Source organism: Trypanosoma brucei, chromosome 3, assembly GCF_000002445.2.
Source record: "Trypanosoma brucei brucei TREU927 chromosome 3, complete sequence".
Taxonomy (NCBI): Eukaryota; Euglenozoa; class Kinetoplastea; order Trypanosomatida; family Trypanosomatidae; genus Trypanosoma; species Trypanosoma brucei.
The window spans coordinates 470,542-496,406 of record NC_007276.1 but is presented as its reverse complement, the minus strand read 5'-3'; the positions used below and the strand labels follow the sequence as shown (position 1 = coordinate 496,406).

Here is a 25,865-nt window from a genome sequence, read left to right as displayed (position 1 = left end):
CTACACCCAAACCTTGTGCGAGCCGCCGTGGTTACGCTCATAGTGCGTAGTGGACTTATTACTTGAAGCATGTCGAAGTCGCTCCCCCCACTGGAGAGTTCATCTCGCGGCGGTGAGGCAGCTCGAGTGGGCGTCTACGCGTCACATGGTCCGGCTGCTACCAATGCTTTGTGTGTTGTTACACCAAGATCTACAGTAAACAGTAATCTACGCCCACAGTCCGCTCAGCGCTTCCTAGAAACAGAATTCACACTTGGGCCACTACAAGACCAAAGTCTTCCTCCGTATAACGATTTGGAAGATCCATACCTTGCACCTTACTGGGCCCGAAGGGAGATGTTGATCCGTGAAACGGCCGAGCGCCGGGAAGAGATGAGGCGGCAGAAGCGGTTGGAGCAACATCGGCGTGAAGTGGCTCGCCGGCGATTTGAGGAACGGCGCCAGAGGGAGTTGGAGGAACTCGCATGCCGGACGGGATTCGCTACGCAGAGGCGTGTTGAGGCCGAGGAGTTGACCAGCCCGAAAGAGACTACATCGGGTAGAAAAGAAGTTGCGAAGAAGCGTCAACGTACTGTGTCGAGTAGAGCTACTGGATCCAAGAAACGCGCCGTGGCGACAGTTCCTAAGCCACCCAAACAAAAGCGTCCTGATACAGTGGGCCAACGAGGTGGCCGACCGGGTGCCTGCAGCAGTCAGGGAAAGGGCAAAACTTCGTCCCCTCCCAAGAATATATTACTCAAGACCATTAGAGAAACTCTAAATTCGGACTCTTCCCGACCCGCCACACCACAGAAGGGCAAAGGAGCCGCTTCTCCCGTTGGCGGCCGGAAGTCCGGTGGAGGGTTAACTGAAAGCAGTAAGCACGGTGCTGTGACCGAAGACGAGGCCCCAATTTCATCATCAGTCGCGGAAGACTCTGCAACTGGGAAGGGTTCTACATCAAGTGTGGCGCAACCCAGCGAAGCTAAGAGGGAAAGCAGACCTTCTACAGCATCTCCGCAACCAGCCTCGACAGAGCAGTCGACGAGCAAGGAAATTTTGAAGGATGGTGGCAATAGCCGTCCTGCATCTGCTGCTCGCCCGTCCTCTGCATCTGCAAGCGCCAGTCAAAAAGCGATGCAACAGGACACCACCGATGCTGAAGATGGGAAGGACACTCAATCTGACCGTTCTCGACCATCGTCAAGGAAGTCTGAGAGATCCGGCAGGGAAGGACGAGAGAAGACGGATGATGAACCGACTGCTGATACAACCAAGAATGATTATGGTGACGAATTTGAAGCCTCCGAGTCCGGAAAGAAGGATCCTGACACTGAGGATCAGAAAGATACCGAGTCGGAGCGGTCCCGCTCATCATCGAAGAAGCCTGAGGAACTGACGAAGGATGATGCAGACAAGACGGATGATGAACCAACTGCTGATACAACCAAGAATGATTATGGTGACGAATTTGAAGCCTCCGAGTCCGGAAAGAAGGATCCTGACACTGAGGATCAGAAAGATACCGAGTCGGAGCGGTCCCGCTCATCATCGAAGAAGCCTGAGGATGATGAACAGAAGGATGAATACACTGAGGAGCTTGACAAGTCCCAGACATCTGAAAAGAAAGATACCGAGGCTGAGGATCAGAAAGATACCGAGTCGGAGCGGTCCCGCTCATCATCGAAGAAGCCTGAGGATGATGAACAGAAGGATGAATACACTGAGGAGCTTGACAAGTCCCAGACATCTGAAAAGAAAGATACCGAGGCTGAGGATCAGAAAGATACCGAGTCGGAGCGGTCCCGCTCATCATCGAAGAAGCCTGAGGATGATGAACAGAAGGATGAATACACTGAGGAGCTTGACAAGTCCCAGACATCTGAAAAGAAAGATACCGAGTCGGAGCAGTCCCGCTCATCATCGAAGAAGCCTGAGGATGATGAACAGAAGGATGAATACACTGAGGAGCTTGACAAGTCCCAGACATCTGAAAAGAAAGATACCGAGGCTGAGGATCAGAAAGATACCGAGTCGGAGCGGTCCCGCTCATCATCGAAGAAGCCTGAGGATGATGAACAGAAGGATGAATACACTGAGGAGCTTGACAAGTCCCAGACATCTGAAAAGAAAGATACCGAGGCTGAGGATCAGAAAGATACCGAGTCGGAGCGGTCCCGCTCATCATCGAAGAAGCCTGAGGATGATGAACAGAAGGATGAATACACTGAGGAGCTTGACAAGTCCCAGACATCTGAAAAGAAAGATACCGAGTCGGAGCAGTCCCGCTCATCATCGAAGAAATCCGAATCATCCGCTAAACTGGAGGGGGATAAGTTCGAGTACGGCGACGAACTGGAGAGATCGCCATCATCTGAAAAGGGTGAGGCTGTGCAACAGGTTGTAGAGGACGAACATGTTAACGATCAGGATGTAGATGAGCTAGATTCTGATGCGGTAAAGAGCGAGGCTGTGGATGAGGCGTCCGGTGCCGACGCGGCGAAGGACTCAGCGGATGGTGCATCGTCCAAAGAATCGAGCAGTAAAAGGACGTCTCGGTCAAGCTCTAGCGTATCCAAAGGTCGAAAGAACGCTTCTTCATCATCTTCCTCTATTGGGAGCGAAGAACTTAGTGGGAATGATGTTGCCCGTGCGTCTGGCACAGGTGAAGATGAGATAGAAGATGAAGCATAAGGGAATGAAGAATGTTGAAGGAAACACAAAGAAAAAGCTGTAAAAGCATGTAACATTTACCATTTTATTCGTTTTTTGTTCGTTGTACGTAGGGAGTGGGCGGAGGCATCTTTAATATACATCAGCCGTAACGTTGAAGGCTGAAGTGGATGGAAGTTGCAGTTTTTGATGATGCCCGCGCCGCCACCTGTGGACCCGGTAGGGACTTGAGAAGGAGGAAAGGGGAGAAAAAAGAAGACCTTGCGCTGCGTCTGAGAATCGTACTGCAGAAAGTGACAGTGGGAGCTGCCGATGTGTCAATTCTCGCTTTTGTGCGTATCATTTTTTGTTTCTTATTGTTTGCCGATTCTTTTATGTGCGTTAACTCTCTGTTCATCCTATACTTGTGCTCGTAGAAAAAACAAAAATGGTACACCAAAAGGCGGAAGGAGAATTAAAAACAAAGTGAAAAAAGAATAGAATTATGCCCATCTCATGCTCACGCTTTCATTTCCTACGAGACCAATTTTATTCCGCATCGTGTTCTATTTCCGCTGCTGATGCAATTCCTTTCCGCGTTGTTAAGTAATGTTCCCTTTTCTTCCTTTATAGGGCTTTTGCTCTTTTACCCTCATTTGTTTTTTTCTTTGTAATTCTTGTTCACCCCCCCCTGCTTCACCTTCCCCTCTGTACATCCTTTATTTTTTCATGGTTGATGTATATGATGTTCGTTACATGTTGGTGTGGTGCGCTGAGAGGGAAAGCAATTTGTAAGGTTGGGTGGGACCGGATAACAAAGTAACGCGAACTCTTAGAAGTTGTGTGGCAAAGGAGACGAGAAGATTTGAGTTGTGCCGATTAATGTCGGGAGAAACAAGTGCCAGGGGTGGTGGGAGGATATGATATCACGCCGCTTCTGTTCCCCATTTTCATTACTGTCCTCCTCCTCCTCCTCCTCCTCCCATTTTTACTACTTTATGCCTCACCGCTGAGGGCAACACCGGAAGCATAACGAGGCTTCGGAATGTGCCGCTGACGATGTGTGTGTGTGTGGGGGGGGGAAGTAAACAAACATGATGGAGATCGAGTTGCGGGGACCTTTTTTTTTGTGACTTGAGAAGCTGGAGCGAAATGAAATATGAGATGAGCAACACAAAAAAAAAGGTGAGAATAGAACATGGGCGGGTATGTTCCGCTGTAGAGATGTTTGAGTGTGTGCAAAAATCACGAGGTCAATTTGCTGCTCATGTATTTATTTATTTTTTTTTGTCACCACAAATCTTACGCAAATTGGCATGTGCTGTACCGGTCAATGCGTGTATGTATGTGTGTGTGTGAGAGAGAGGGAGAGAGAGTGAGTGTTTGTGCACACTATCTCCCCGCCTAACTCGTGTGTACAATTCCTCTAAACTATTATCTAATTTTTTCCGCTTTCCCCCCTTTTTCTCGTTACACATCATTTCACTTCGAACGAAGACACGGTTCGCCCCACGAAATCTAGTGGGGTTCGTACCAGGGGGTTCCAGTTGTAAAGATAATAGGGTGGAGGACATTCTTCCGACTTTCAAAGGGGGGAAAATAGTAGTAACCCTAAAAGCCATTTCTTTATTTTTAAATTAATACACATATATACATACATACATAAACACGAGCACCCGCACGCATATATATATATATATATATATATTTGCGTAGCTCCGGTGGGGGCAGTCGAAGCTGAAGAGTTTGTTTTGATAGGAATATCGGAGATACCACAACTGGCTCGTGTTTTTGCTATTGTGGTTCCGCTCCATTAGTTATTTAGTCGTTATCGCTTAACTTTCGTAGTGCTTCTGCAAGGTTTTATCGTCTCTTTACCACAACACAATTTGTCGTCACTGTACTGTTATTTTCGTTGAAACTGTAACGTCTGTTTGGTCGGGTACTGCCATAAAACACTTAGGTGTAATGGCCGAAACCCGAAAAGAAGAATGGAGCGAGCCGGAGGTACCGGGCGGCCGGTCTGAAGTCGTTGCTGGGATCAAGCGACGGCGGGAGAAGCTCGAGCTTTACCAATCGGCTTCGCACAAAATGAAGGCACTGATGATGAACAGCGCAGGTATCCGTAGCGGTTTGGGCGCAAACAACGAGTTGCCAGTGAATCCAATTTGGATGAAATTTCCAACCAGGTGTGTGAAGCCAATTCATTCGGTAGAGGAGATGCGGGAGAAGTTGCACTACTTTTCTCACTCGGATGACGTTATGGTTGTGCGGTATCATCAGGAGAACTGCACAGCGTGTAATGCACTCGACAAAACGTTTGAATTTCTTTGCCACCAGAGCGCTGACCGCTATCCGAATCTTAAGTTCTACGAAGTGAGTAAGGATGCCACACCCCAACTTACCAGGAATCTTGTCCGCTACCCTCAGGTTAAAGGCTTTAGTGGGGGTCATTGGACGGATTTGGAATTTAAGCCTCCCGCCGAGTTCCGGGAGGAGTTGTACTCCGGTGTTGAGCGGGAGGTCACGCGTCGCAAGCGGGAGGGGCAACCTGTTACGGCTCTGGAGGCAGAAGAGATGTATTATTCTTCCGCCGGTCCCGCGATGGCTCAGGTGTTGGAGGAGTCAGTTGTGAAGTTTTACTGCAAAGCGCAAGCACGACTGCACAACTACTGGAAGCAAGTGTCCGTTCGCCGTGCCTGGTTTTTCCGGAAGTTCGTGGAACCAAAGGTTGATGACCAGGTGCGAGACGAGTGGCGCCTAAAATCTGTGTTTGGAGAGAAACTGTCATATGGTCCTGAGCCACAAATGGAAGAATTCTAGTGGTATACTCGTCTGCACGCGTACCTGTATGTCTATTCATATATATGGAGGAATGGTGGAAGTATTATGACTGCAGCAATATGGTGCAGGATAAGGTAATATATGTAGAGGTATTGAATTAATGAGGGTTGGGTGGGTCTTTCTGCACATATGAAGTTCTCCTCCTTGTGATTTGGCGTTTAGGTAACTTCCGCATTACGTTCGTACATCATTATATTCTTGCATCCGCATTTACTTCTTTATTATGCTGCTGGAGGTAGGTTGTCGTTCGTCAACTGCATGTTTACTTGCGGGCTGTACTACTATGACAGAAACCTCTAGTTTTATTATTGTTTCCCCCCTTGTGTTAAGAACTGCACCTGAATTCACGCAAGAGCCCCATTATAAGTTTTGGTGCGCACGCGCGAGCACAAGGGAAAACCATTGTAGCGGAGGGAGAGGGAACTGCCACACGGTAGAGCCTTTACATCAGGGCTTGAAAAAAGAAAGGAAACCGCGCAAAAGTAGAAATAGGAGGGATCATGGGACCTTTAGTTGTTGTATCGCCGGAGGTTGAGGAGGCAAGAAAACGTGCTAGCGTTTACTTCGCACCGTGCGTAGGTATTCAGGCCACGCCAGCGAAACTGCCGTCGGGGAGAGGAGCGCCTACCGTAATAGTGTGCGACCCGGTTTCAGAAGTAGACGGGACTTGTATGGTGGTTGTGCGGCTTCAGCGCGAATTCCAAGGGGCTGTAGAACCCAAGAATTCTGTTTCAGGGTTCATGGTTGTAGCGGAGTGGGTCGCTGTTTTCCCACCTTCGTATCCGGCGGCTCCCTGCAGCTGGCGCTACGCCAAGGACGGTTGCGTACAAGGCAGCGAGCATGATAGCGGGGGTGGTGCCAACAGATGCTGTGGGTTGCAGTCGTTTGTCTTAGAGGAAGCTATATCGAAACTCACTGCGCCAAAACTGTCACACAATGGGGGTTGCAATGATACTGTTGAGAACGCTGCGGACTACTACGGCAAATTGCGGTATGGCTGCTCGCGACTCACATCACTGAGGCCTGTGGATGCCTCGGGTTCGTCGACAGAGGTATCCATGGACGCTGGGGCAGTGGGACGTGGTGTTGAGCAGGCGACTGGGTCATTGTTTCTGTCTGGTTTCTCTTTTCTCTGCACTTGGTGGGGGGCCTTGGAACTGGACGAGAGTTGCTTAGTGCTTGAGCGTGACTGCGTGCACTCGGGAAGCACGACGGCATTATACGAGGAAAGTAATGGTTGGTCACTGCGGGATGATTTTGTTGGGCATTTTGAAGACTTCATGGGGAGTAATATGGTTCTGAGGCCGAAGCGTCAGTTTGCCGCCGCATTCATGCCGAACGGCGGAATCCTTTCATGGGGACGCTCAGACCGATCGGAAGCAAAAGGAATTGATGATCGCTCTGCATCTGCATCTCTTGCAAAGGGAAGACCACATCCCGATGCGACGTCTTCAGGTGGCTTTTCGTCGTCTTCACCGCTTTTCAACCGCGGGTGTGGTAATACAGAATGTGGGGACGGTATCGATGGAAACACGATTGGTTTGACAGGTGTGGCTGGTGTTTTTTCGCACGGACCCGATAGCCAATCGGTCCAGGGGCGGATTTTTTTGACTAATTCTGCACTTGACCTATCTGTGGTGCCAAAGGGGGTAAGTAAAGAAAGGAGGATGCTACTTCCTTCACTATTAGCACCGGAAAATATACTGCATACGAAAAAATATACGATGAATGATGTGTGCCTGTATGACGATAAACCCCATTCCGCCTTATGCAAGAACGCTCATATAACACGTAACGCCAAAGCGCTTCGCGGGGTATCGCTGACGTTTCGCACGTTGTCCCATATCGTGAAGGGAGCGCTGGTAGTGCAGACACCTCTGCTCTGTGCTCGAAAACTCCTCATACCAGCTCTTGCTCAATCCGTGGAGACGATGCAGGCACAGCGGCAACCCTTTTGGGCGGGTGTAGTCGTCTGTTGTGTTGTACTTCCCTCCATATTAAGTGAGGAACCGGCGTTTCCAGACATTGCAAAGCATCTGATTCATCCGGTAGAGTGCTATCGCTGTGTGTCTGTTGTTTCTCATGTATTCTTTATCATGGATCAGCCTGTAAAGTTCCGTGAGGTAGAACTTGTCATGAGCGCTATTGAGACCGCCTATTGTAATGCTACCCTAAATCAACAACTACACATGGCCAGCAGGAGTTCACCAATTAATGCGTATGGTGATAGCGGTAGCGGAGGCCCTGGCACTGTTGGAGCGAAGGACAAGGACCTAAGCCCAGCTTTACTACCAACAGACACATGTGCTATTTGTGGTCTCTCGCTATTACCGGGCGGGCAAGGACATGGGAGTGGTGGAGCTGAAGGAGGCGCCACACCGCCTCCTTCAAGCAAGAGGAATGGCTGCCTCATTTTGCGTTGTATTTACTGCGGTCATGGGGGGCACATGTCGCATATTATGGCGTGGTGGAATGACCAGAGTGTGCACCGTTGCCCCAGGGGATGTAACTGTGTTTGTGTCTACTGATTGGTGCGTGGAGAAAATCGGCGGCAGTCTACTGGTCTGATGTACGGCGCAATAATCAGATGAATGTGGGGAGGATTTCACATGTTTTACACCTTTTCCCATCATACGAACTTTGAAAATTTTTTTTGCCATTTGTGTCTCGCACTTTTTACCTACTATATCGCTTCAGCGGTACATTCTGTGTGTCCGATGATCGGGTTCTTTCCTGTTGGCACGTTTCTGTCAATGCTCTTCTTTCTATCTTTCTTCCATCCTTTCACGGGAGGGCTATAAAACCTTATTGGCATTGGCATTGGTATTGTTATTATTATTATTTTGTAAAGGACGCGAATCAACAAATCACGCCACAAATGGTGTCTCTAAACCGAAAACAGAAGTTTCAGCTCGCTGTGCCGGCTACTCTCCTGCTTTTTCTATTCGTCTACGTTCTCCTCGGTGGGGGATCCACGCAGAAATCAAAGAGACATGGGATGCATATGGATTTCAACCCACTTGAGCATTGCAACGCTCCCATGGACTCTGTTGTAGGTTATAGTTCAGACGTCCCTTCTATGAGCAACTGCCACCGCCACTGGCTGTCAGAGACATACGCCTACACTACAATTGGTTATCCACATGAAGTGATGAAGAAAATGCCGTATGGGTCCGAGTGGAAGCGAGCACCAACTGGGTTGTGTTGGACCGCGGATGAGTTTGTTGCTCGCTACCTTTTACACACCCGAGGAATTTTCGTCTATTTCGGTGGAAGCAGACACGATTTGTACTGGGAGAACCTCAAGTTTTTTGGTTCAAGCGGGATGCACCGTCTATACGAGCGGATTAACTTCGAAAATAAGGTGGAAGTCACGACAACGAAGAGGCGCAAGCGGCACACGCCGCTCGTGGGCGATGTTGTGGTATGGGACTCGGACTATAAGGCATACTTTCCACGCGGTCACGTTGCCGTGGTTGTGAAGGTGGAAGATGACGTATCTGCTGCTGGTGGAGAGGCGGCACTTCGCGAACTGAAGAAGGAGCGTCGACAGCCCTCACTTGTTTACATCGCTGAACAAAACTTCGATAACAAGAACTGGGAGGGGAGAAACTTTTCAAGGGTGCTCAAATTCACATGGATGCGCGGAGATCGAGCTTCTTTGGAAGACCCTGATGGACCGCCTCTCATGGGCCACGTGCGCGTTGGAAAACTTTTAGAGGACGCGAGTTTCTTCGGTGACTTGTGATTTCTCTATTCATTTCTACACCTCTTAAGAGGTGACATTGTACTGATGGTCATCGTTATTATTCCTAAGCAAATGCGTTTACAGCCTTCCTTTAATTTTCCTGTTCCATACTCCATTGTTTTTTTTGTTACTACCGTTTTTCTTCTGTACTCATGTTTGTTTTGTTGCAGCAATATGCTTGTTGGGTGTCTACAGAATCTGCTCTTGTATGCGTGTGGGTGTGTGTATGTGTGAAGGGAAGTGTGAGGAAAAAGAGATTATTCGGTGGAAGACATGATCCTTCATTTGGCCGAGAGCATCGAGGGCAGCTGTTGTTTCTTTTCTTCTTGGTTTATATGCTTATTTGTTTAGTTATTATTTTTGTTATTAATATATTTTTTATACGTTTTTTTTTCTTTAACCTCTCTCTCAAGTCACCTTTTTTTTTTCACTCCAGTGTCATGGGCGAGCGAAACCTATTTACGGTAAAGTGGAAAGAAGTGTCTTTGTTATTCGCATACACATATTTGTGCATGTGTATTCTTGCCGTGATTTCTGAGAATTCGATGAATACTTGGTCTCACTGTCAATAAGAGGATGAAGGTAAAGGGACACGTAAAATACTTTATTATTAGAGTCTAACACAATAAGTGCCATGCGGTTCCCTACTTCAACTCTCTACCTTTCCCATCCCAGTGACGTCTACATCTATTATATATATATATATATATAGGTCGCCGTGCCATGCGTTTGGACGCGTGTTTTAGTGTGGTTGATGCTGGTGTGTGAAGTGTTCGCAACATTGGCGTGTATTTGTTGAGTGGAGGTTGTTCTTCCCTGATAATGAAACTGGCACTGTTTTTTTTCCTCCTTCCTTTGTGTGCACTTTACTTCCTCCGCTCTCCTCCCTGTCTTTCGTAACGGCTTATTCCCTTTCGTGAAGGAGTATAAGAAAAGGGATGTACAGAATAGCAATTCGACGTTTTGGTGTGGCTTCAGTCTTACGATGTCCCCTTGCAGATGTATTAATACCCAAAACCCCAACAGTGGCTGTGTGGAGTTGCGTGACTGTTCACACCCTGCGATGGAAGTCATCCAACACAACTATTATTCTCCCATCCCGTGGTGCTGCCTCTTCTGTGAGCAGTAAAAGTGGTGGTACTTCAAGTTGTTTGACAGTTGGAGGCGCCGTGCCTCCCGCCGCCGTCGGTACATCCGCTCATCCTGGAGGTAATGGCATTAACCCCGGCACGAAGAGTGCAGCCCTGTTGAGTGCATCAGGTACGAGTAACGGCGGTGGTGCGTCAGGTAAAAGCTCAGGGATGACTACAGCAGTGGAAATAGGGCAGGGATCGAATCGGGGAAGGTCAGCAAGAAAAGGAAAAGAAGATGTGATTGGGCTGAAGAAAGTAAAAGCTTCCTCTTCCAAGTCAGTGGTGAATAGATCCGGTGCATCGACCACGAACACAGCAACAGCAATGTCAACGGGCTCTTCATCCGCTAATGGTTCCCACTGCACAAAATCGGCGACTGGGATGGTGGTATCTCAAACTCTAGGCAGGAGAAGGGCGAGCGTAAAGAAGCAATTGCGCGTATGTGTCCTCAACAGCAGCTACGAAGGGACCAATTCTGTCACTGCGGAAATGGACAATTACCACTGCAGCCCCGCTCACAGGGTGCGGAAGGACAAGAACAGGTACTCCTTCACGGAAGTTGCTGTGCGTAAAGATGATGCCTATCGTCAGGTGCGAGAATTGGTAACCTCAAACAACTTCGACGTTTTCTTTAACCTTTGTGACGGTGGTAAAGATGAGAAGCGTGCTGGTATCGACGTATTAGAGGCACTGGAGGAGCACAACGCAGCATTTACGGGCACAGACTCGCGCAGTTTTGAACCCAGCAAGATTGATATGAAAGTGCTTGTTGCCGGGGCCGGTGTGAATACACCTAACTTTGTGCTTTTGGATAAAACGGAAGGTTTGGCGAAGAAATGTCGTCATCTGCGGTTCCCTGTCATCGTGAAACATCTTTCCGGTTACGCTTCTGTTGGCATTAACAAGGATAACCGTTGTGACACTCTGGACGAGTTGAAAGTGAAGGTTGGAACATTTCTGAAAGAGTTCAATCACGCTCTGGTGGAGGAGTTTATTCGAGGACGTGAGGGCACCGTTCTCGCATGTGCCGACAGCGGGAGTCCGCATGGCGTCAAGGTGTTCAGGCCTTTAATGTTTAACTTTTTGCAAAATGAAGATGACTTTGCCTATTTTGACAAGAAGTGGTCCATGGAATGCAACGATGAGGCATGCAGTTTTCTTCCTCATAATGACCCGGCCTACCCACGGATTATTGACATGGCCCGGAATGCTTTCCAACACATTATGAACGGGGTCGGATATGGCCGTGTTGACTTTCGTATAGACCCCAAAGGTGATGTATACTTTTTGGAAATCAACCCAAACTGTGGGATGTGGTACAGCGAGAAGGATGGCGGTGACTTCGCGGACTTGATGGTGGTGGGCGATAAATCATGGGATCACGACCGCTTTGTGGACAATGCAGTGAACCGCGCAGTCCGTGAGCAGAAGGCAAGGCGGCCATGGTACTTCATCAGTCACGATTCTCGTGGAAATTTTTCGAGTAAAGCGAGCCGAACCGTACGGCCCGGCAAGGCGCTCTTCAGTGATGCGGCCCACACTGTTCCCGTTATTGCTCAGGCTGTATATAAACTTGGGGAAGAGGATCCAGTGGTGGGGTGTGTGATTTTACGTGGTGATCGCCTTCATCAGGCAGTTGCAATTCGTCACTCTTGTGAACCCAATATGCATTTCTTGCAGGGCCGGACGCTGACGCTTGTCTCTAAGCGGACAATTAATAGTGGTGAGGAGTTAACCGTGGATTATGCCACGTTATGTGACGAACGTATGCCGCCATTTGCATGCAGTTGTGGCACCCGCAACTGTCGGAGTGTTATCTTTCCATCACCACCAACACCTCGCGTGCTGGAGGGGCGAGGGGTGCGGCAAATGTTACGAGAGAAAAAGGAAGCGTGGAATAAACAAAAGGCGGATCGTGAGGCGGAGCGCATGTTGAAGAAGCGCTCGTCCAGTGGAAGAAACGGTGGACAATCTTCGCAGCACGCCGGTGCGCACTCAACAGCTTCAAATTCCTCCGCCTCGTCTGGGAGCAGTGCGCCTGGTGGTAGCGGTTCATCAGTTAATGCCAATAACCACTCCGGCAGCGACAGTTCCACAAAAGGGCACGGGGGTAAAAAATAACCACACCGACAACTGGTAACGATTTAATCCATGATACGGTGTACTCTATTTTTCCCCGATACCTTTTTTGTTTTTTTTTCCTGTAGTTTCACTATATACCTGCACGCACACGTTTATAAATAAAAGATACATTTATATCTGAGATATCTTCCTATATCTATTTATCTGTTTATCTATCTATCTATATATACATATATATTTGTATAGATATCATTGGTGCTCATGCTCTTATGCAGTGAAATGCGTGTGGGCAGCGGTTTTCCTCATTCTTCACCGGAACCCATAGAGCACATCACCCTTTTTCCTTTATATATATATATATATTTTAAAATACATATATTTATGTTTGTTATTCCGCTGAGAATGGGATCCGTATCACACGAGACCATATAGAGTGATTGTTTTTGAACTTGACAGTGGGACTGGAATCTTGACGGAATGTTCAAAAAAAGAAAAAAAGAGCAAAATTATAAATGAAGGATTGCGAACAACAATTAAGCATAGGGAGAATGCACGATGCAAATGAAAGAAAAAAAAATTCCTGTGTGTCAAGTGAAACGGGGCCCGAAGTATTTATACAATTATATACACATACAAAAACAAAGTTGTAGATGAGCTTCAAGCAAGTGATGAAAGTTATATAGACACACATACAAATACACACCAGCACACTCACTTGAATAAGTTAAGATGATGTTAGGGAAGTGTGATTAGGACCGGGTTTGGGAGGGGTTTTTGAATGAAGGAGTGACACGCAAAAATATAATGGTGTAGGAAAAGAGGGAGGGGTGAGGGAAAAAAAAAGAAAATAATAGTCGTATGGAGTGCATATGGCATAAAATATGTGTGTGGAGGTGGTTTTTGAAGCGTGACGCAAGGAAAGAACGCTACTGCGACCTGACTCTGCGTGGTGAAAATGATAAAACACATAAGGGGAATTCAACAAATTAACTTTTCTGTTTTTTTCTCCTTTTTTTGTTATATTTTGTTGATGGCATCTCTACCGCGCATCGATGCCCACACAAACACACGTAAGGATGTCTTTACATGGCTCACATTATGTTTTCATGTTTTTTTTTTCAGCCAAAAAAAATTATGTTTTTTTTTTTGAAAAATTTGGTGGGGCATAAATCGCTGCTGTTGGTTTATTTCCCTTTTGTCCGCCTCCGTTTCCCATTACCTCCTTTTTTTCTTTTGAACAAACGGGTGGCGCGCAATTTGGAGGGGTATGAATGGTTAAGGGCCGTGCAAACGAAAAGAAAAACTTCCGCTTTTTACGATCATTATTTTTGGTATTATTATTACTGTTGTTGTTCATGTGCGCCCCCTTTTTTTTTTTTTCATGTTCGTTCCGCATTGTTGCAAGCCACTGCCAAATAAACGCACTTCTTTTTATTACCTTTGTTTATTTACTTTTTTGATGTTGAATGAAGTGCTGCACTCGGGTTGCGCCTCGTGTTTACAGTTTCTGCGTCATTTACTGCCGCGAGAATCTTTTCCTGCTCCGTTCTTAGTATCTTTTCTTTTTTTTTTATTACTTAATGAATCTTTGTGAATGATTAACATCTCACATTGGCATGTATATTTTTAAATTCACCTCTGCTCTCTTTCCCCTATTGTTTTTTCTTTCTGCTCCGCCACTGAACGTCTTACCACACATATACATATATGTATATATTGTGTGTGTGTGTGTTTGTTTATATGTACGTAAAACTAATTCCAGGGGAAGTGAAGAGAGGGTACGGTTAAGGTCATAAAAGAAAAAAAAAAGAATAGTAGGTTATAACAACAGCAAAAAGGGGAAAAGGAAAGGAATAAATAAATCTGCTGAAGAACTGCAGAAAGGGAAAGATTGGGAAGTCACATGGCAAGGAGAGAGCAATGAGGGGGAACTTAATTACCGGGATGGACAAAATTACGGGGGACGGCTGCAACGATCCCAGCAATGAAGCAAATAAGAAAGAACCCACTTTGGCTATTGACCGCTGGATGCATCAGAGCGGTGCGCAGAATATTGTTAACAACCTCCTCGTCGACATTGTTATTAACCGTCCAAAAAATGTCATGGAGTTCATTCATACGTGGAGTGCCCCACCAATGGCACAGTTTGGCCTTAGCCGTACGTGTAGTGCCGTTTTGCCATTTGATACGATGGCGAGGGGCCGTGACGAATATAAAAGAGGTGAAGCCGTTACAAATGAAGGAGGAGACGAGGCTCCTTTGGGGGGAAGCAGCGGTCCGAGAACTGACGACGACAGTAAATTTGATCTCCAGCGAGAGATCGAACCGACTCCGTCGCAATTGTTGCAAATGTTCCCCGAAGAGGAAAGTTCACCGTATGAATTTTTAAAAAGTGACCAAGAGCTTGAATCGTGTTTCAGTCTGAGGCAACTGTCGTCTACGTGTGGCAGCAGCTTCACAGGTTACATAGGTCGCGGAAACTATGGGATTGTCGTCCCTGCCAAACGGAAGTCAGTTGTGGAAGTGGATGGCGTATGCGCTGATAGCACTGCTACAAGTCGTAATCAGGGTTCCGACTGTGTGCTATGGAATGGGACTCCCACGGGCGCATCCATTAAGGCCCGCCGTGTTGCCATTAAGATTAGTCGCGTTCAGGGAAAGTGGACTCTTGATGAAAGTTGTGCCCTTCAGACGGTAACTAGTGCAACTCATCGACTTGAAACTGATGTGCGGACTGTGGAAAGAGAGTTGGAGCAGCTTAAACGACAAGCAGCAGGAGTATCGGAGGAATGCACGGAGGGCGATGAGAGCGAGCTTTCACATATCAAGAACAACATAACGGAGTTAGAAGGGCGTCTGCATGTCCTGCGTACCTTTCTGACGGGCTCACTTTTTGTAGTAAAGCTCGTTGGCAGCGTAATGTACAGCATCAAGCGGGATGCGTTGCTTTTCCCGCTAGAACTCTATCCCACTTCTCTAGGCGACTGTATTAATAAGCGCAGCGAGATTTATAAAGTTTCATCCGCAACGGGGTGCCCCTTCCCTTCCCATGATGGCACGGGAGGTACTGGCGCTACGCCTCGGACGCTGTTTACTGTGCGAGAGGTCCAGCACGTAGCGTGGAGCATATGTCATGCGCTTTACTTTCTCAACAATGTGTGCAACTTGTGCCATCTTGATGTGAAGGCGGAGAATATCCTCCTATCCAAACCATGGCCATTTGGTGATGCAGGCGCTGAGAGCCTTCTTTCATCACCCCTAACACTTAAACAGGTTTTGGTGGAGGATTTTTCCTTTCCGCGTGTTGTGCTGACTGACCTTGGCCTCGCGCAGCGTCTCGGATCGCCCATTTCCCAACTTGGCGACTTCAGTACAATGGCGCCTGAGGTGTATTGGGCATCTGCCAGTGCTGAACCCAGATATGAAGCCAACCGTGTTGCAACTTTCGCCGCCTCCTGCGATATGTGGAGTGTAGGTTGTGTCCTTTTGAGAATGCTTAATGGGCTTGAGTACGCAGTGTGGGATCCAGCCGCTACGTTTATGGCCATGGAGGAGAATTTTTTGTCCCCAGCATTGCGGCATCCGGAGGCATGGCCTTCAGTGTTAAATGATTTTGTTATGCGCTGTTTCGAGCGAGACCCGAGGCAACGTATGACGGCAGCCAGTGCACTTTGCCATCCGTTCTTTAATCTTGATGTGAGTTCTTAGTGATGTGTGTTTGGTGAACATCTTAGTGACTAATTGGGAAGTGGGAGAGGGAAAAAGTGGTGCCTGGTTTTCCTTTCCTTTCTTTGAGTACACTTTTTTGTTATGTAAACGATATTAAGATTGGATGGTTGTGTGTGTGTGCGTTGGAGGGACGTGGGAAAGGAAGGGGAAGCGTAAAATAACAATAATAATAATAAGGTGTAAAGGAGCGCGGATTAAAGGTGTCATGGGACATCGTGAGCTTGGGATTGCTCCTTTTGCAGCTTCGATTCGCCTCCGCATTGTTTACTAAGGGATGTATATATTCACATGTATGGGAATACGGTTGTTTGTAGTGATTTTAATTATGGCGCAGTGTTACTGGTGGGCGTTCCAGCTGGAACGCTTGGTTTCTTTGGTACTTTATTTCTCATTTATTTCTCATTTGTTTCTTTCTTTTTGTTTTTTTGTTGATTGTTACTACATTTTTTTGTATACAGAAATACATATGTATATATCTTCAATTTGTTTTATACTTAAAATATTCTTCCCCCCTCATTAATTAACTTCGCCCTATCTCATCTGTCTTAATACTTCTCCCTTATCTTTTCTTCAATGGTAGTCGATACGAATTTCCTCCCAAATGGGTGGCCCCTCAGTACTTCTTTCAATTTTATTGATTTACTGAGGCGTTTTTTTTTTCCTCCCCCTTCTTTTTTTTTTTGTATATTTTGTAGCTTGCCCCAATCCCATTTCATCAAGCTGACCTTTTCATGTTGCGTTACGTTACCCCTTTCAGAAGTTTAGAAAACCTGCTTAATTTGTTGGGTCGATTATTTATATTGCACGTTTCTTTCCTTCTTCAAAAAAAAGAAAGAAAGAGGAAAAAAAAACATTATTTAACTTCCTGAATGAGAAGGTGAATGGAAGAGTCGCGCATTTCAGTTGCTTCTCTTCTCGTAACACCTTTTCATTCGTGTTGTTGTTTAGCCTGCTTTTCATTATATTTTAATTAAATTCGCATCTCCCTAACGTTTGCTACTGAATTCTAATTTATCGTTTTTTTTTTTACGTGTACGGCTATGTCTATGCATATATGCATATATATATTTGTGTTTACTCATCTACGTTCATCTTGTACAGAATTTATCTCACGCCAACAAAAGCAACAACAAAAAAAAGAAACTGCCAAAAGTCCAAATCATGAAGGTTACCGTGATATCAGGCTCATCCTCAGAGGTGGTTGAACTACCCTCAAATGCCGGTCTCACTGACCTCAAAAAGGTGTACAAACCAAGAGTGGATATTCATCGCAAGTCTTTCAAAATCCTTCGTAGTGGTGGCGACAAGAATGATAAATCGGCGTACATAACCCTCGACGCAAAGCGGGCTCTCACGGAACAGGGTGTAAAGGATGGATCTGAAGTTGTTTACAAGGATCTCGGCCCACAGGTGGGATACCGTACCGTATTCGTTGTGGAATACGCCGGTCCTTTGGCAATCATGTTGGCGTATGCGGCACGCCCCTCCTTCATTTACGGCAGCAGCATTGTTAAGGAGTACTGCTACACGCAGAAGCTTTACATTGCTCTCTTCTGTGCCCACTTCATTAAGCGGGAGCTGGAGACGTTCTTTGTGCACAAGTTCTCTCACCCCACTATGCCGCGGCGCAACATCATCAAAAATTGCGTGTATTACTGGACCTTTGCACTTGGCATTGGCTATGCTCTATGCAGCCCGTACTACACGGAACCCGCGTCCCCCACACTTGTGAATGCCTCAGCGGTGGCGATGGTAATATTCGAGCTCCTTAACTTTGCCGTGCATGTGCAGTTGAGTGGGATGCGAAAGGGAGATGGTGACGCGACGCGGCCGGTACCCAAAGGAATTCTCTTTTCACTGGTGTCTTGTCCCAATTACTTATTTGAGATCCTTTCTTGGGTGGCCTTTTCTCTTGGTACGAGTATGCTAACCTCCTGGGGTTTTACATTTGCAGGACTCGTACAAATGGCGGAGTGGGCTGTGAAGAAACACAAGAACTATATTAAAACAGATCCATCGGTGCGCAACAAGAAGGCCATGTTACCATTCCTTCTGTAGATATATAAATATATATATATATATATATATATTGTGTTTGTGTGGACGCTACTCCGCAAAAAGAAGAAAAGAAAATGCATTTTTATTGCAGGAAGTAAGAAAGGAATGAATGAATGATGGAGGGGACGGGGGAGATGATACCCGTTACCGTTACCTTGAAGAAAAGTTGAATTTTCGTTGGGGGCCGAAATTTGGATTAGTAGAGGTTTAAAATGGGGAGTGAACACCTCAGTACCGTGAACAAGACAAAAAAAGAAATCACAACACGAGGGGTTATTTACAAATAAATATTATAATTCTATGCAGGGTGAAAAGCAAAAACACACACACACACACACACACGTACACGAAAACAACAACGAGAAGAAAATGAGTGGTGTGATGTGAGGGAGTGAGATGGATAAAAAGAGGAAAACAAAAAAAAAGGGAAGTTGGTGCAGATACCAGTTACATCGTCCATGAGGCGCTGGGTTGGTTGAAGTGAGGCACCCGTTTGTGACACATCCGGTTCCTTTTTTTTTGTTTCGTTTTGTTATGATTTGTTGTATCATTACATCTTTTCTCTCGAAACGTCCATCCTCATTTCCTTCTTTACATTTTTTTAAAAAAATTTTAAAATTTTTCATTGTTTGTTCTTTGTGTTTTAGTTTATCAATTATCTCTTTTGTTTTATTAGCTACATTTGCGAGGAATGGTAACTTGTAAAGGAAATGAATAGAAGAAGGCAAATATTAAGAGGAAAAAAAGGGAGAGGGAATATCATGAATCAGCGAACATTTATCATCAACTAAACAAATTGAAAAAAAAAGAAAGAAGAGAAAATTGTGCTACCGAAGAAATAAATGTAATCATTAAGGTATAGGAGGAGAAGGATGGGAAAGTTCTTTTTTTTTTTCATTTGTTATTATTTCTCTTATTTTGTTGTTTCGATGGTGAGTTGTAAGAGTGAATGAGGGAAAAGGAAGGGTAAAAGCAAAGGTTGAATTAATTTATGGGTGAACTGTGCGCGCGTCTTGGGAGTTGTGGGATTTAACTGAAAAGCGTAAAGAAAAACCGGAAGTTTTAGTTTAGTTCCCCCTTTCCTTTCTTTTCCTTTCCCCTTTTCTTTTTTTTTTCTTGGTCCAAGATCGGTCTCATTTGACAATGTTTAGTCACCATTTATCTCTCGCATTACCCTCTTTCCTGTATTTTTCAATCACGTAAAGTTTTCCTCCCCGGTTTGTCGACACAAATGAGGTCTCAGATTGACGCCTTTGTTGTAGTTACAAAAAAAAATAATAATATATAATAAATATCGATAGGAAAATAAGTTAATTGTGTTTGGTACGAGGTTAGTACTGCAATGGGGATTTTAGCATATGTGTAGTGGGTTTCTCCCATTTCTCATTTGCTTTCCTTTTTTAAAAAAATTCTTGCCCTTTGCTAAGCTGTTTTAGGATTCATGGTGATGAAGGGGAATTGAAAGGGGAAGGAGGTTTTATGCTTTGTTTTGTTTTAGTAGCAACGAGAGAGAAAAGTGATGCATGGGAGGCTGACATTTAGGAAGAGTACAATTAAATTACAGATAAAAGAAATATCTGAAAGGAAACGAAGAAAAACATAGGAAGGGAAGGAGGGGGGGGGGTATTACTGCTTTCGACGTCTTTTTTATTTAAAAAAAAAATCATTTTGCTTTACGAAATTGTACTCACAACAGTATTTTCCTTCATGTGCCTCCATTTTCTTTTCACCTTTTTCCACCTTTAGGAGTTTTTTTTTTTTGCTGCAACAGTTCAATGTGACGAGGATTCGGCGCTACTTTTTTTAATTATTATTTTGAAAGAAGCACGAACACACGAAATGGTGCATGCGTTTGTTAAATAATGTTGTGGATGCACAAACAAATCGGCGGGATTGGGCGGAGAATGGAGAGCATAGCGAAAATATTGCCTTGGCGCAACCGAACCGGCTTGCGAAAAGTCACCCGTGACTTATCACTACTGCTCACTCTCCCTGTGAACCTTTTTCTTTTTTTAAAAAAAATCACTTTCGTTACTGTGGTTACCCTCCAAGCACAAATAATACTTGTCAACTTTACCCTTCTTATGATATTTGTACTGAAAAACCTCCGAGTGAGTGCGCATCAATTCCATTGCACCTCCTTTCTCTCTTAGTTGTTTCAGAACTTTTCTACCAAGTACCCCGGGTTTACGTTGTTGTTGTTGTAAACCCATTTAGTTTTATTTGCATGGAGCAGCCGAGCGCTGAGTTTCTCAACTCTAACTTTGAATATTTAGCTTCACTTGACCCACCCGGTGTTGTCAGACAACTTCCCCCGTTGCATGATGGTGGTGGGCTGCTTCCACATGACTTTCAGTTGTCAGTACCAGAAGGTGCTATCGGGCAGAAAATAGTACCATCGATAATTCTTCAGGTGAACGAAGTTGCAGACGTGTCACTTCCACTCGCTCAGCGACTTCGTGAGATTGCACCAACGGGTGCTGACACAGAGGGAGTTTGCACCGAAATAACGGAGCCAGGAAGCCTTGAAGAAACACTTCGTTCATTGGAGAGCAAAGATAATTCCGCACGTCATCATGGCCGGCGGCAGAGGCTGCTTCGTCTGGTCCTTACAGATGGTTTCGTACGGGTCTTTGCGGTGGAAGACTGTCGCCGGGGTTGCGATGCGCTACGGACTGGCGTGGTTTTGGGATCCAAACTGCGTTTGTTTGCACCCCTGCGCTTGTTGAACGGGGTAATTATTTTGGAGTCAGAAAAGACAGAACTTCTGGGTGGTTTCGTGAAGGAGATTCAATCTTTCTGGGAAGATTATGCCGTCAAGAAACTCCACGAATTATCCGGTCGCCCGGGGCGGATCGCGCAGGCTTCTTCTGCAACGAATATGAACACGAATACGAATACCGCCACTTTCTCATCCGCCCCTGCGCCTCGAATTGCGGGTGATACGAATCACAGTGGGGTGGCGCCGGGACCAACCCAACAACAACATCAAAAACAACATCAAAAACAACATCAAAAACAACAGCAGAGGCAACAGCAACAACAGCAACTATTAGAGTATCGTCATCAGACCAATGAAGGAGTTTCAGGGCCTGTGGTGCAACCATCGCCCCCCGCGGCAGCATCTGCACAACCAACACCCCCCACAAGACCGGCAGCGCGCTTGACACCAACTCCTGAGCCTTTGTCACATCCGAGGGTTACGCAAGAGTACTTTGTGCCTGCCACTCCTACACCTGAGCAGCCACCAACTGCAACTCCCCCATTTTCAACTGCGATCGGCAAAATTACCGATGTTATGTCGGACTTAACCATCCGTGACGGTGAGAATTGCAGTCCTGGAGAACCTCCATCCTTCTCACTTAAGGTTCTCCTCTCCGTTCAGCAACCACTGACGCCCAGTCTTGATGTTGGGGAAGATGGCGCAATTGTCGTGGATCTCGGTAATGCGTGGCTGCAACGTGCACTTGGAATGAATGTCGCTTCGTTCCGGTCGTTAACTTCCTCGCAACTTCCCAATGACCTTGCGCGAATCAACCAATTGGTGGATGAAGTTGGTCGTACGCTGGAGAACTTCGGCATTGCTGAGTTTCATATCCGGCGACGTTTGTCAGACGGTATACTTGAAGTCGTTCATGTGCGACAATTGGAGTAACTTTGGTAATGGAGCGCTGCGCTTGTGGAGCGGCTGTGGGCTGCTCACGGGATTATTTATTTATTTTTTGCTGACTGGCTACATGTGCGCCGCTGATTCCAGTTGATTCTTTCTCCCTCTTTGCTCACCTTCATCACCATACTTGTTTGTATGTGCATAAGTGGTGCGTGGAAGGCCAACATGCGTGTGCGATGGCTATCGATACCGTTAAGTCTTTTTTTTTTTCAGTTTGAAACAGCATCGTTCGTCATAACACTACGACTTCTTCAGACTTTTTTTTTGTGGTTGTTTAAATTCGTATAGGTTATAAAAGTCACGTAAATCCTATTCGTTTGTTTCGAATAACTGTGTGCAGTAGGAACGGACGAAGGGGCGAAGTAACAATTACCTAAAAGAGGAGGTGGATTAATTAGGGACAGCGGAGTCAGTGACGCAAGTTTTATTCCACAAAAAAAAAGATATATATATATATATATATATATAGTCACTTCAGGAGAGGAGTACTGAACTGACACTCCTGCAGCAGCACAGGGATTAAGGTTTCTGTTGGCCACCTACAAAACTCCGTCCACAGGCACTGTGCTTAATTAGAAATTTGCCCACTAGCACACTTCAGAGTAAGGTTACAGTCCAGGAGAGAATAAGTCCATAGGGCGCAACAGGAGACCAAGATTTCACATTATTTGTTGAAAGGTAACGGGAAGGGTTTAGAACAACAACAACAACCTGCTCAGTTGCTTTTCTGAACCACGAAGGGTGTCGGGAATTGGGGTCGAATAACATCAAAAGCAAAAGTGGTATCTGCATAACATCTGTTTTTTTTTTTTGGTAGTAGCGGGTCGCGTGAGAGATGTCTGCCGCATTTGGTATCGTTGATTTGCCCGTGCTGATTCGGCGGTTGGCTGCTTTTAGGCCGAGTTTCGTCAGCAACAGACACTTTTGTCCCCCGTGTGTCGGTGCTACGTTTCCAATCTTTCTTTCCATGCGAACCCAAGGATCCTTCGGCCGTGAAGGGGGTAATTTCAGACGTGGAGACGGCAGGAGCGGAGGTCGCGGGTTTGGCGGCGGTGGCGGTGGTGGCAGTGGGAAGCCTCCCACAGACGCGCCTCAGCGACGTGCACTGATCAATCAAACATTTGATGGTGAGCTCAGTGAGGGTACCCGAGTAGTTATGCGAGATGATACCAAGGTGTTGATGAGCGTTATCAAGCACATTCCGCAGAACGGAGCCATAACGATAAAGAGCCTTAACGCCCAGCTTTCACCCGATGTGCAAGAAGCCGTTTCAGAGAAGCATAGCGGCCTCAAAAGCTTTTTGGAGCAACGCAAACAACTTTTTGTTGTGAAGGCTAATCCTTCCGATGGTGTGCTATACGTTGCCGCTACACCACTAGCGTATCAGAAGCTCACTGCACGGGAACGACAGCGGGAAACCATGCAAGAAATGCTTGGGTTGACACGCCGTGGAGGCCGCGGCAGGGGAGGGAGGCCCATGAATGGTGGCGGTGGCGGTTTTAGGGGCCGGAATGGCGCTGGAGGAGGAAGAGGGGGAGGAGGAAGAGGTAGAGGAGGAGGAGGAGGAGGAGAGGACAGGGGAAGGAATGATAGAGGCGGTGGTGGTGGTGGTGGCTTCAGAGGTGGCAGAGGTAACGGGGGAAGGGACAGCGGTCGAATGGGGCGAGGTGAGGAGCGTGGATTTGGGGGGCAATACCGCCGCTAGGAGGCTTAAATTAAGATATGTAGAAGCGGAAAGCAAGCGACGGTGTTATCCGTTTACGGTGGGTCGGGGTATGTGCAGCTAACATTTTCCACTTTGCTTAGTTTCATTCGTTTTCCCCCTCTTCCTCTTCCTCCTCCTCCTCCCAAAAATTTCTTGTATTCTTTTTGTGTTATTTTGTGCAAGTACTTTGTTCGTGCCTCGGTGGCGCTCACAGATTTTTTTGTTCGCCGTTGTTGTTTAGGTCATGTGTAGTTCAGAAAATCTGAGGACTGATTTTCCCTTAGTTGAAGGAGGCATCCCTCTTCTGTGTCCTTGTTTTTTAAAACACACCCGTTTCCTCAACTGCTTCCATCAACATTTTTTTTGCACGCTATATGTGATGAAATGTGAAGCCGTGGTGGCTGGGGAAGCAAATGCTCACATCATGCGCTTTGTGCATGTTCCCGCTACGGTTCTCGCTACTGCATGTTGATGCACCGGAAAAAAAAAAAGAAAAGAGAGACAGTGCTCAGTAAAACATCGCTTTTCAAAAGCAATGAATAAATAAGGGTAAGAAAAAGAGTCACTGTGAAATTTGATAATATCATTCAGAAGAGAGCGCAGAATTTGTGGAGCAATTCAACTGTGATCTCTTTTCCCTATGCGGTGCAAGTAGAATGATAAGGGGTCTGAGGGTGGGTACAGGGGGACGGTGGGAGAGTAAGGAAAGAAGCAACGACGGTGATAGACGAAACAAATGCGTGTGTGGTATATTTATTGTTATTTTTTTCGTTGTCATTTCTTTTTCCTCACACTCTTTCATCTTTTTTTTTTGAACGTGCTCTGCAGTATGTTGCCTTAATTCATAACGGTATTGGACGCTGCTCCCACAGGACTATCATTTCTCCTCCCTCTTGTGTGCTAATTTTAGGGTTTGTGCCATATTACTGCTCTCAAGGTCCGGTGAACTTTGTTTTCGTGCATTTATTTGTACTTTCTTTTTAACTTAAAAAGTTGGGAAAGACTTACATATGCGAACAACCACGCATGGTTCACTGTATTGGAGACAACTGGCTTTTCTCCCAGGCCATTTAAACACTCGTCTCGCATCACATGGCAGTTGCGGGACTGGGAGTACGCGTAACTACAGTTTTATTATGGGCTCCCACCGCATTATTGGAGGAGATATGATCACTTCTGCGGCGTTTGTTACCCCCACATTTTCCACACGATGCCGCTTACATTCTGCAGTCGGTGGGGGCACTAATACAGATTTACATCAGCACTGCGAGCAACATAGTTTTGAAGGTGGCGCCTCAGTTGGAACCAAACCTACCAACTCCGCTTCTGCAAAGTCGACGGAACAGGAGGAGGCTGTAAATAACCTGCTGGAGGAGGTTCAAGCACTGTTGAGCAGGCCCGTACCAATCGGATCACTCTTCCGTGCACTGTCGGCTGACAGCAAGAAAACGCTGGTGAAGAACAAGGTTCCACTTGAGCAGCTTCTGTTGCAGTATCCACGAAACTTTGCTTTGTATCAGCAGGGGGCGTTGCGCAACCGTACGATCTTTTGCTCACCACCGCATTTGGTACCGGCGAATGCGAGGCCGATGGTGCTCGAAAACACTTCTCATATTTCCGCTTCTACTTATGCTGCAGGTGTAAGGTCGTCGTCTTCTCCCTCATCTCCTGAGGCGCCAGCGTCGAGTCCCTTGAAACCGGATGACATCAATGCTCGCGTTCTTCAACATGACCCACTTTCAGAAAAGCAGCAACGTTTAAACACCGTGCTTCAGTACATCCCTAACGAATGGTCTCCCTTTACAGAACTGGGCATTCCGGAGGAGGTGCGCGTCCGATGCATGGGAAAACCCGGGTTGAAGGCAATGCAATTCTTTGAGAGGTATCCGCAATACTTTGAGGTGCGGCAGCAGGGTCGCGGTGAGCATACTTTTCATGTTCGTCGTTCAATGGCTTTGCAGCGGTCGCAGGAGCCACAGCACACCCAGTGACGTTATAGTGGGCTTTTCTACTTCAAAGGGAATACAGTGAAATTGCGTTTTACTATGCCTTGTACGCGCTCCTTTGCTCTAAGATGTTTCTGGGGGACGGAAGGGGTGGGTATGATGTTGTAGAGGAGGGGGGGGTCCTTTGATGAATGGAGAAGTAATGGGACGAATAGCAGGGAAGCACGGCACATAAACAGGGAAACATTGAAAGCGGAGGCAACACGTGTGAAAATAGTTTGTAATTTCATGTTCCTTCAACAACAAAAATTAATGTGGC

At 46.3% G+C, this 25,865-nt stretch overlaps 10 protein-coding genes and 7 non-coding genes across 17 annotated transcripts, besides 17 other annotated features; all 17 read left to right on the top strand.

The window, feature by feature from the left end:
• Positions 1-25,865: part of a sequence feature (sequence corresponds to BAC RPCI93-30P12) that runs on past both edges of the window.
• On the top strand, positions 70-2,673 carry Tb927.3.1900 (hypothetical protein, conserved; the record flags this gene model as incomplete). Its single annotated transcript, XM_838691.1, has 1 exon — positions 70-2,673. The coding sequence occupies one exon, from the start codon at positions 70-72 to the stop codon at positions 2,671-2,673; it is 2,604 nt and encodes an 867-aa protein (XP_843784.1).
• Positions 1,268-1,373, top strand: Tb927.3.1905. The gene has a single exon (XR_002989970.1). It is a non-coding gene; the product is annotated as a C/D snoRNA, TB3C2C1 (small nucleolar RNA).
• Tb927.3.1896 lies at positions 1,442-1,547 on the top strand. The gene has a single exon (XR_002989969.1). It is a non-coding gene; the product is annotated as a C/D snoRNA, TB3C2C1 (small nucleolar RNA).
• On the top strand, positions 1,602-1,679 carry Tb927.3.1895. The gene has a single exon (XR_002989968.1). It is a non-coding gene; the product is annotated as a C/D snoRNA, TB3C2C1 (small nucleolar RNA).
• Tb927.3.1894 lies at positions 1,734-1,811 on the top strand. Its single transcript, XR_002989967.1, has one exon. It is a non-coding gene; the product is annotated as a C/D snoRNA, TB3C2C1 (small nucleolar RNA).
• Tb927.3.1893 lies at positions 1,868-1,919 on the top strand. Its single transcript, XR_002989966.1, has one exon. It is a non-coding gene; the product is annotated as a C/D snoRNA, TB3C2C1 (small nucleolar RNA).
• On the top strand, positions 1,974-2,051 carry Tb927.3.1892. Its single transcript, XR_002989965.1, has one exon. It is a non-coding gene; the product is annotated as a C/D snoRNA, TB3C2C1 (small nucleolar RNA).
• On the top strand, positions 2,106-2,183 carry Tb927.3.1891. Its single transcript, XR_002989964.1, has one exon. It is a non-coding gene; the product is annotated as a C/D snoRNA, TB3C2C1 (small nucleolar RNA).
• Positions 3,591-3,614: a microsatellite.
• Positions 4,316-4,339: a microsatellite.
• Tb927.3.1890 (hypothetical protein, conserved) lies at positions 4,600-5,454 on the top strand (the record flags this gene model as incomplete). The annotated part of the gene is made up of 1 exon (XM_838690.1): positions 4,600-5,454. The coding sequence occupies one exon, from the start codon at positions 4,600-4,602 to the stop codon at positions 5,452-5,454; it is 855 nt and encodes a 284-aa protein (XP_843783.1).
• Positions 5,976-8,003, top strand: Tb927.3.1880 (hypothetical protein, conserved; the record flags this gene model as incomplete). The annotated part of the gene is made up of 1 exon (XM_838689.1): positions 5,976-8,003. The coding sequence occupies one exon, from the start codon at positions 5,976-5,978 to the stop codon at positions 8,001-8,003; it is 2,028 nt and encodes a 675-aa protein (XP_843782.1).
• Tb927.3.1870 (hypothetical protein, conserved) lies at positions 8,354-9,223 on the top strand (the record flags this gene model as incomplete). Its single annotated transcript, XM_838688.1, has 1 exon — positions 8,354-9,223. One exon carries the CDS (start codon positions 8,354-8,356, stop codon positions 9,221-9,223), a length of 870 nt encoding a protein of 289 aa, XP_843781.1.
• Positions 9,575-9,606: a sequence feature (AT_rich).
• Positions 9,915-9,934: a microsatellite.
• Tb927.3.1860 (hypothetical protein, conserved) lies at positions 10,162-12,477 on the top strand (the record flags this gene model as incomplete). Its single annotated transcript, XM_838687.1, has 1 exon — positions 10,162-12,477. One exon carries the CDS (start codon positions 10,162-10,164, stop codon positions 12,475-12,477), a length of 2,316 nt encoding a protein of 771 aa, XP_843780.1.
• Positions 12,632-12,666: a microsatellite.
• Positions 12,783-12,821: a sequence feature (AT_rich).
• Positions 14,359-16,146, top strand: Tb927.3.1850 (hypothetical protein, conserved; the record flags this gene model as incomplete). Its single annotated transcript, XM_838686.1, has 1 exon — positions 14,359-16,146. The coding sequence occupies one exon, from the start codon at positions 14,359-14,361 to the stop codon at positions 16,144-16,146; it is 1,788 nt and encodes a 595-aa protein (XP_843779.1).
• Positions 17,329-18,225, top strand: Tb927.3.1840 (3-oxo-5-alpha-steroid 4-dehydrogenase, putative; the record flags this gene model as incomplete). The annotated part of the gene is made up of 1 exon (XM_838685.1): positions 17,329-18,225. One exon carries the CDS (start codon positions 17,329-17,331, stop codon positions 18,223-18,225), a length of 897 nt encoding a protein of 298 aa, XP_843778.1.
• Positions 18,226-18,257: a microsatellite.
• Positions 18,546-18,573: a microsatellite.
• Positions 18,821-18,848: a sequence feature (AT_rich).
• Positions 19,302-19,343: a repeat region.
• Positions 19,492-19,520: a sequence feature (AT_rich).
• Positions 19,869-19,889: a sequence feature (AT_rich).
• Positions 20,453-21,880, top strand: Tb927.3.1830 (hypothetical protein, conserved; the record flags this gene model as incomplete). Its single annotated transcript, XM_838684.1, has 1 exon — positions 20,453-21,880. One exon carries the CDS (start codon positions 20,453-20,455, stop codon positions 21,878-21,880), a length of 1,428 nt encoding a protein of 475 aa, XP_843777.1.
• Positions 21,203-21,275: a microsatellite.
• Positions 22,339-22,363: a microsatellite.
• Positions 22,863-23,600, top strand: Tb927.3.1820 (hypothetical protein, conserved; the record flags this gene model as incomplete). Its single annotated transcript, XM_838683.1, has 1 exon — positions 22,863-23,600. One exon carries the CDS (start codon positions 22,863-22,865, stop codon positions 23,598-23,600), a length of 738 nt encoding a protein of 245 aa, XP_843776.1.
• Positions 23,415-23,466: a microsatellite.
• Positions 23,714-23,743: a microsatellite.
• On the top strand, positions 24,611-25,591 carry Tb927.3.1810 (hypothetical protein, conserved; the record flags this gene model as incomplete). Its single annotated transcript, XM_838682.1, has 1 exon — positions 24,611-25,591. The coding sequence occupies one exon, from the start codon at positions 24,611-24,613 to the stop codon at positions 25,589-25,591; it is 981 nt and encodes a 326-aa protein (XP_843775.1).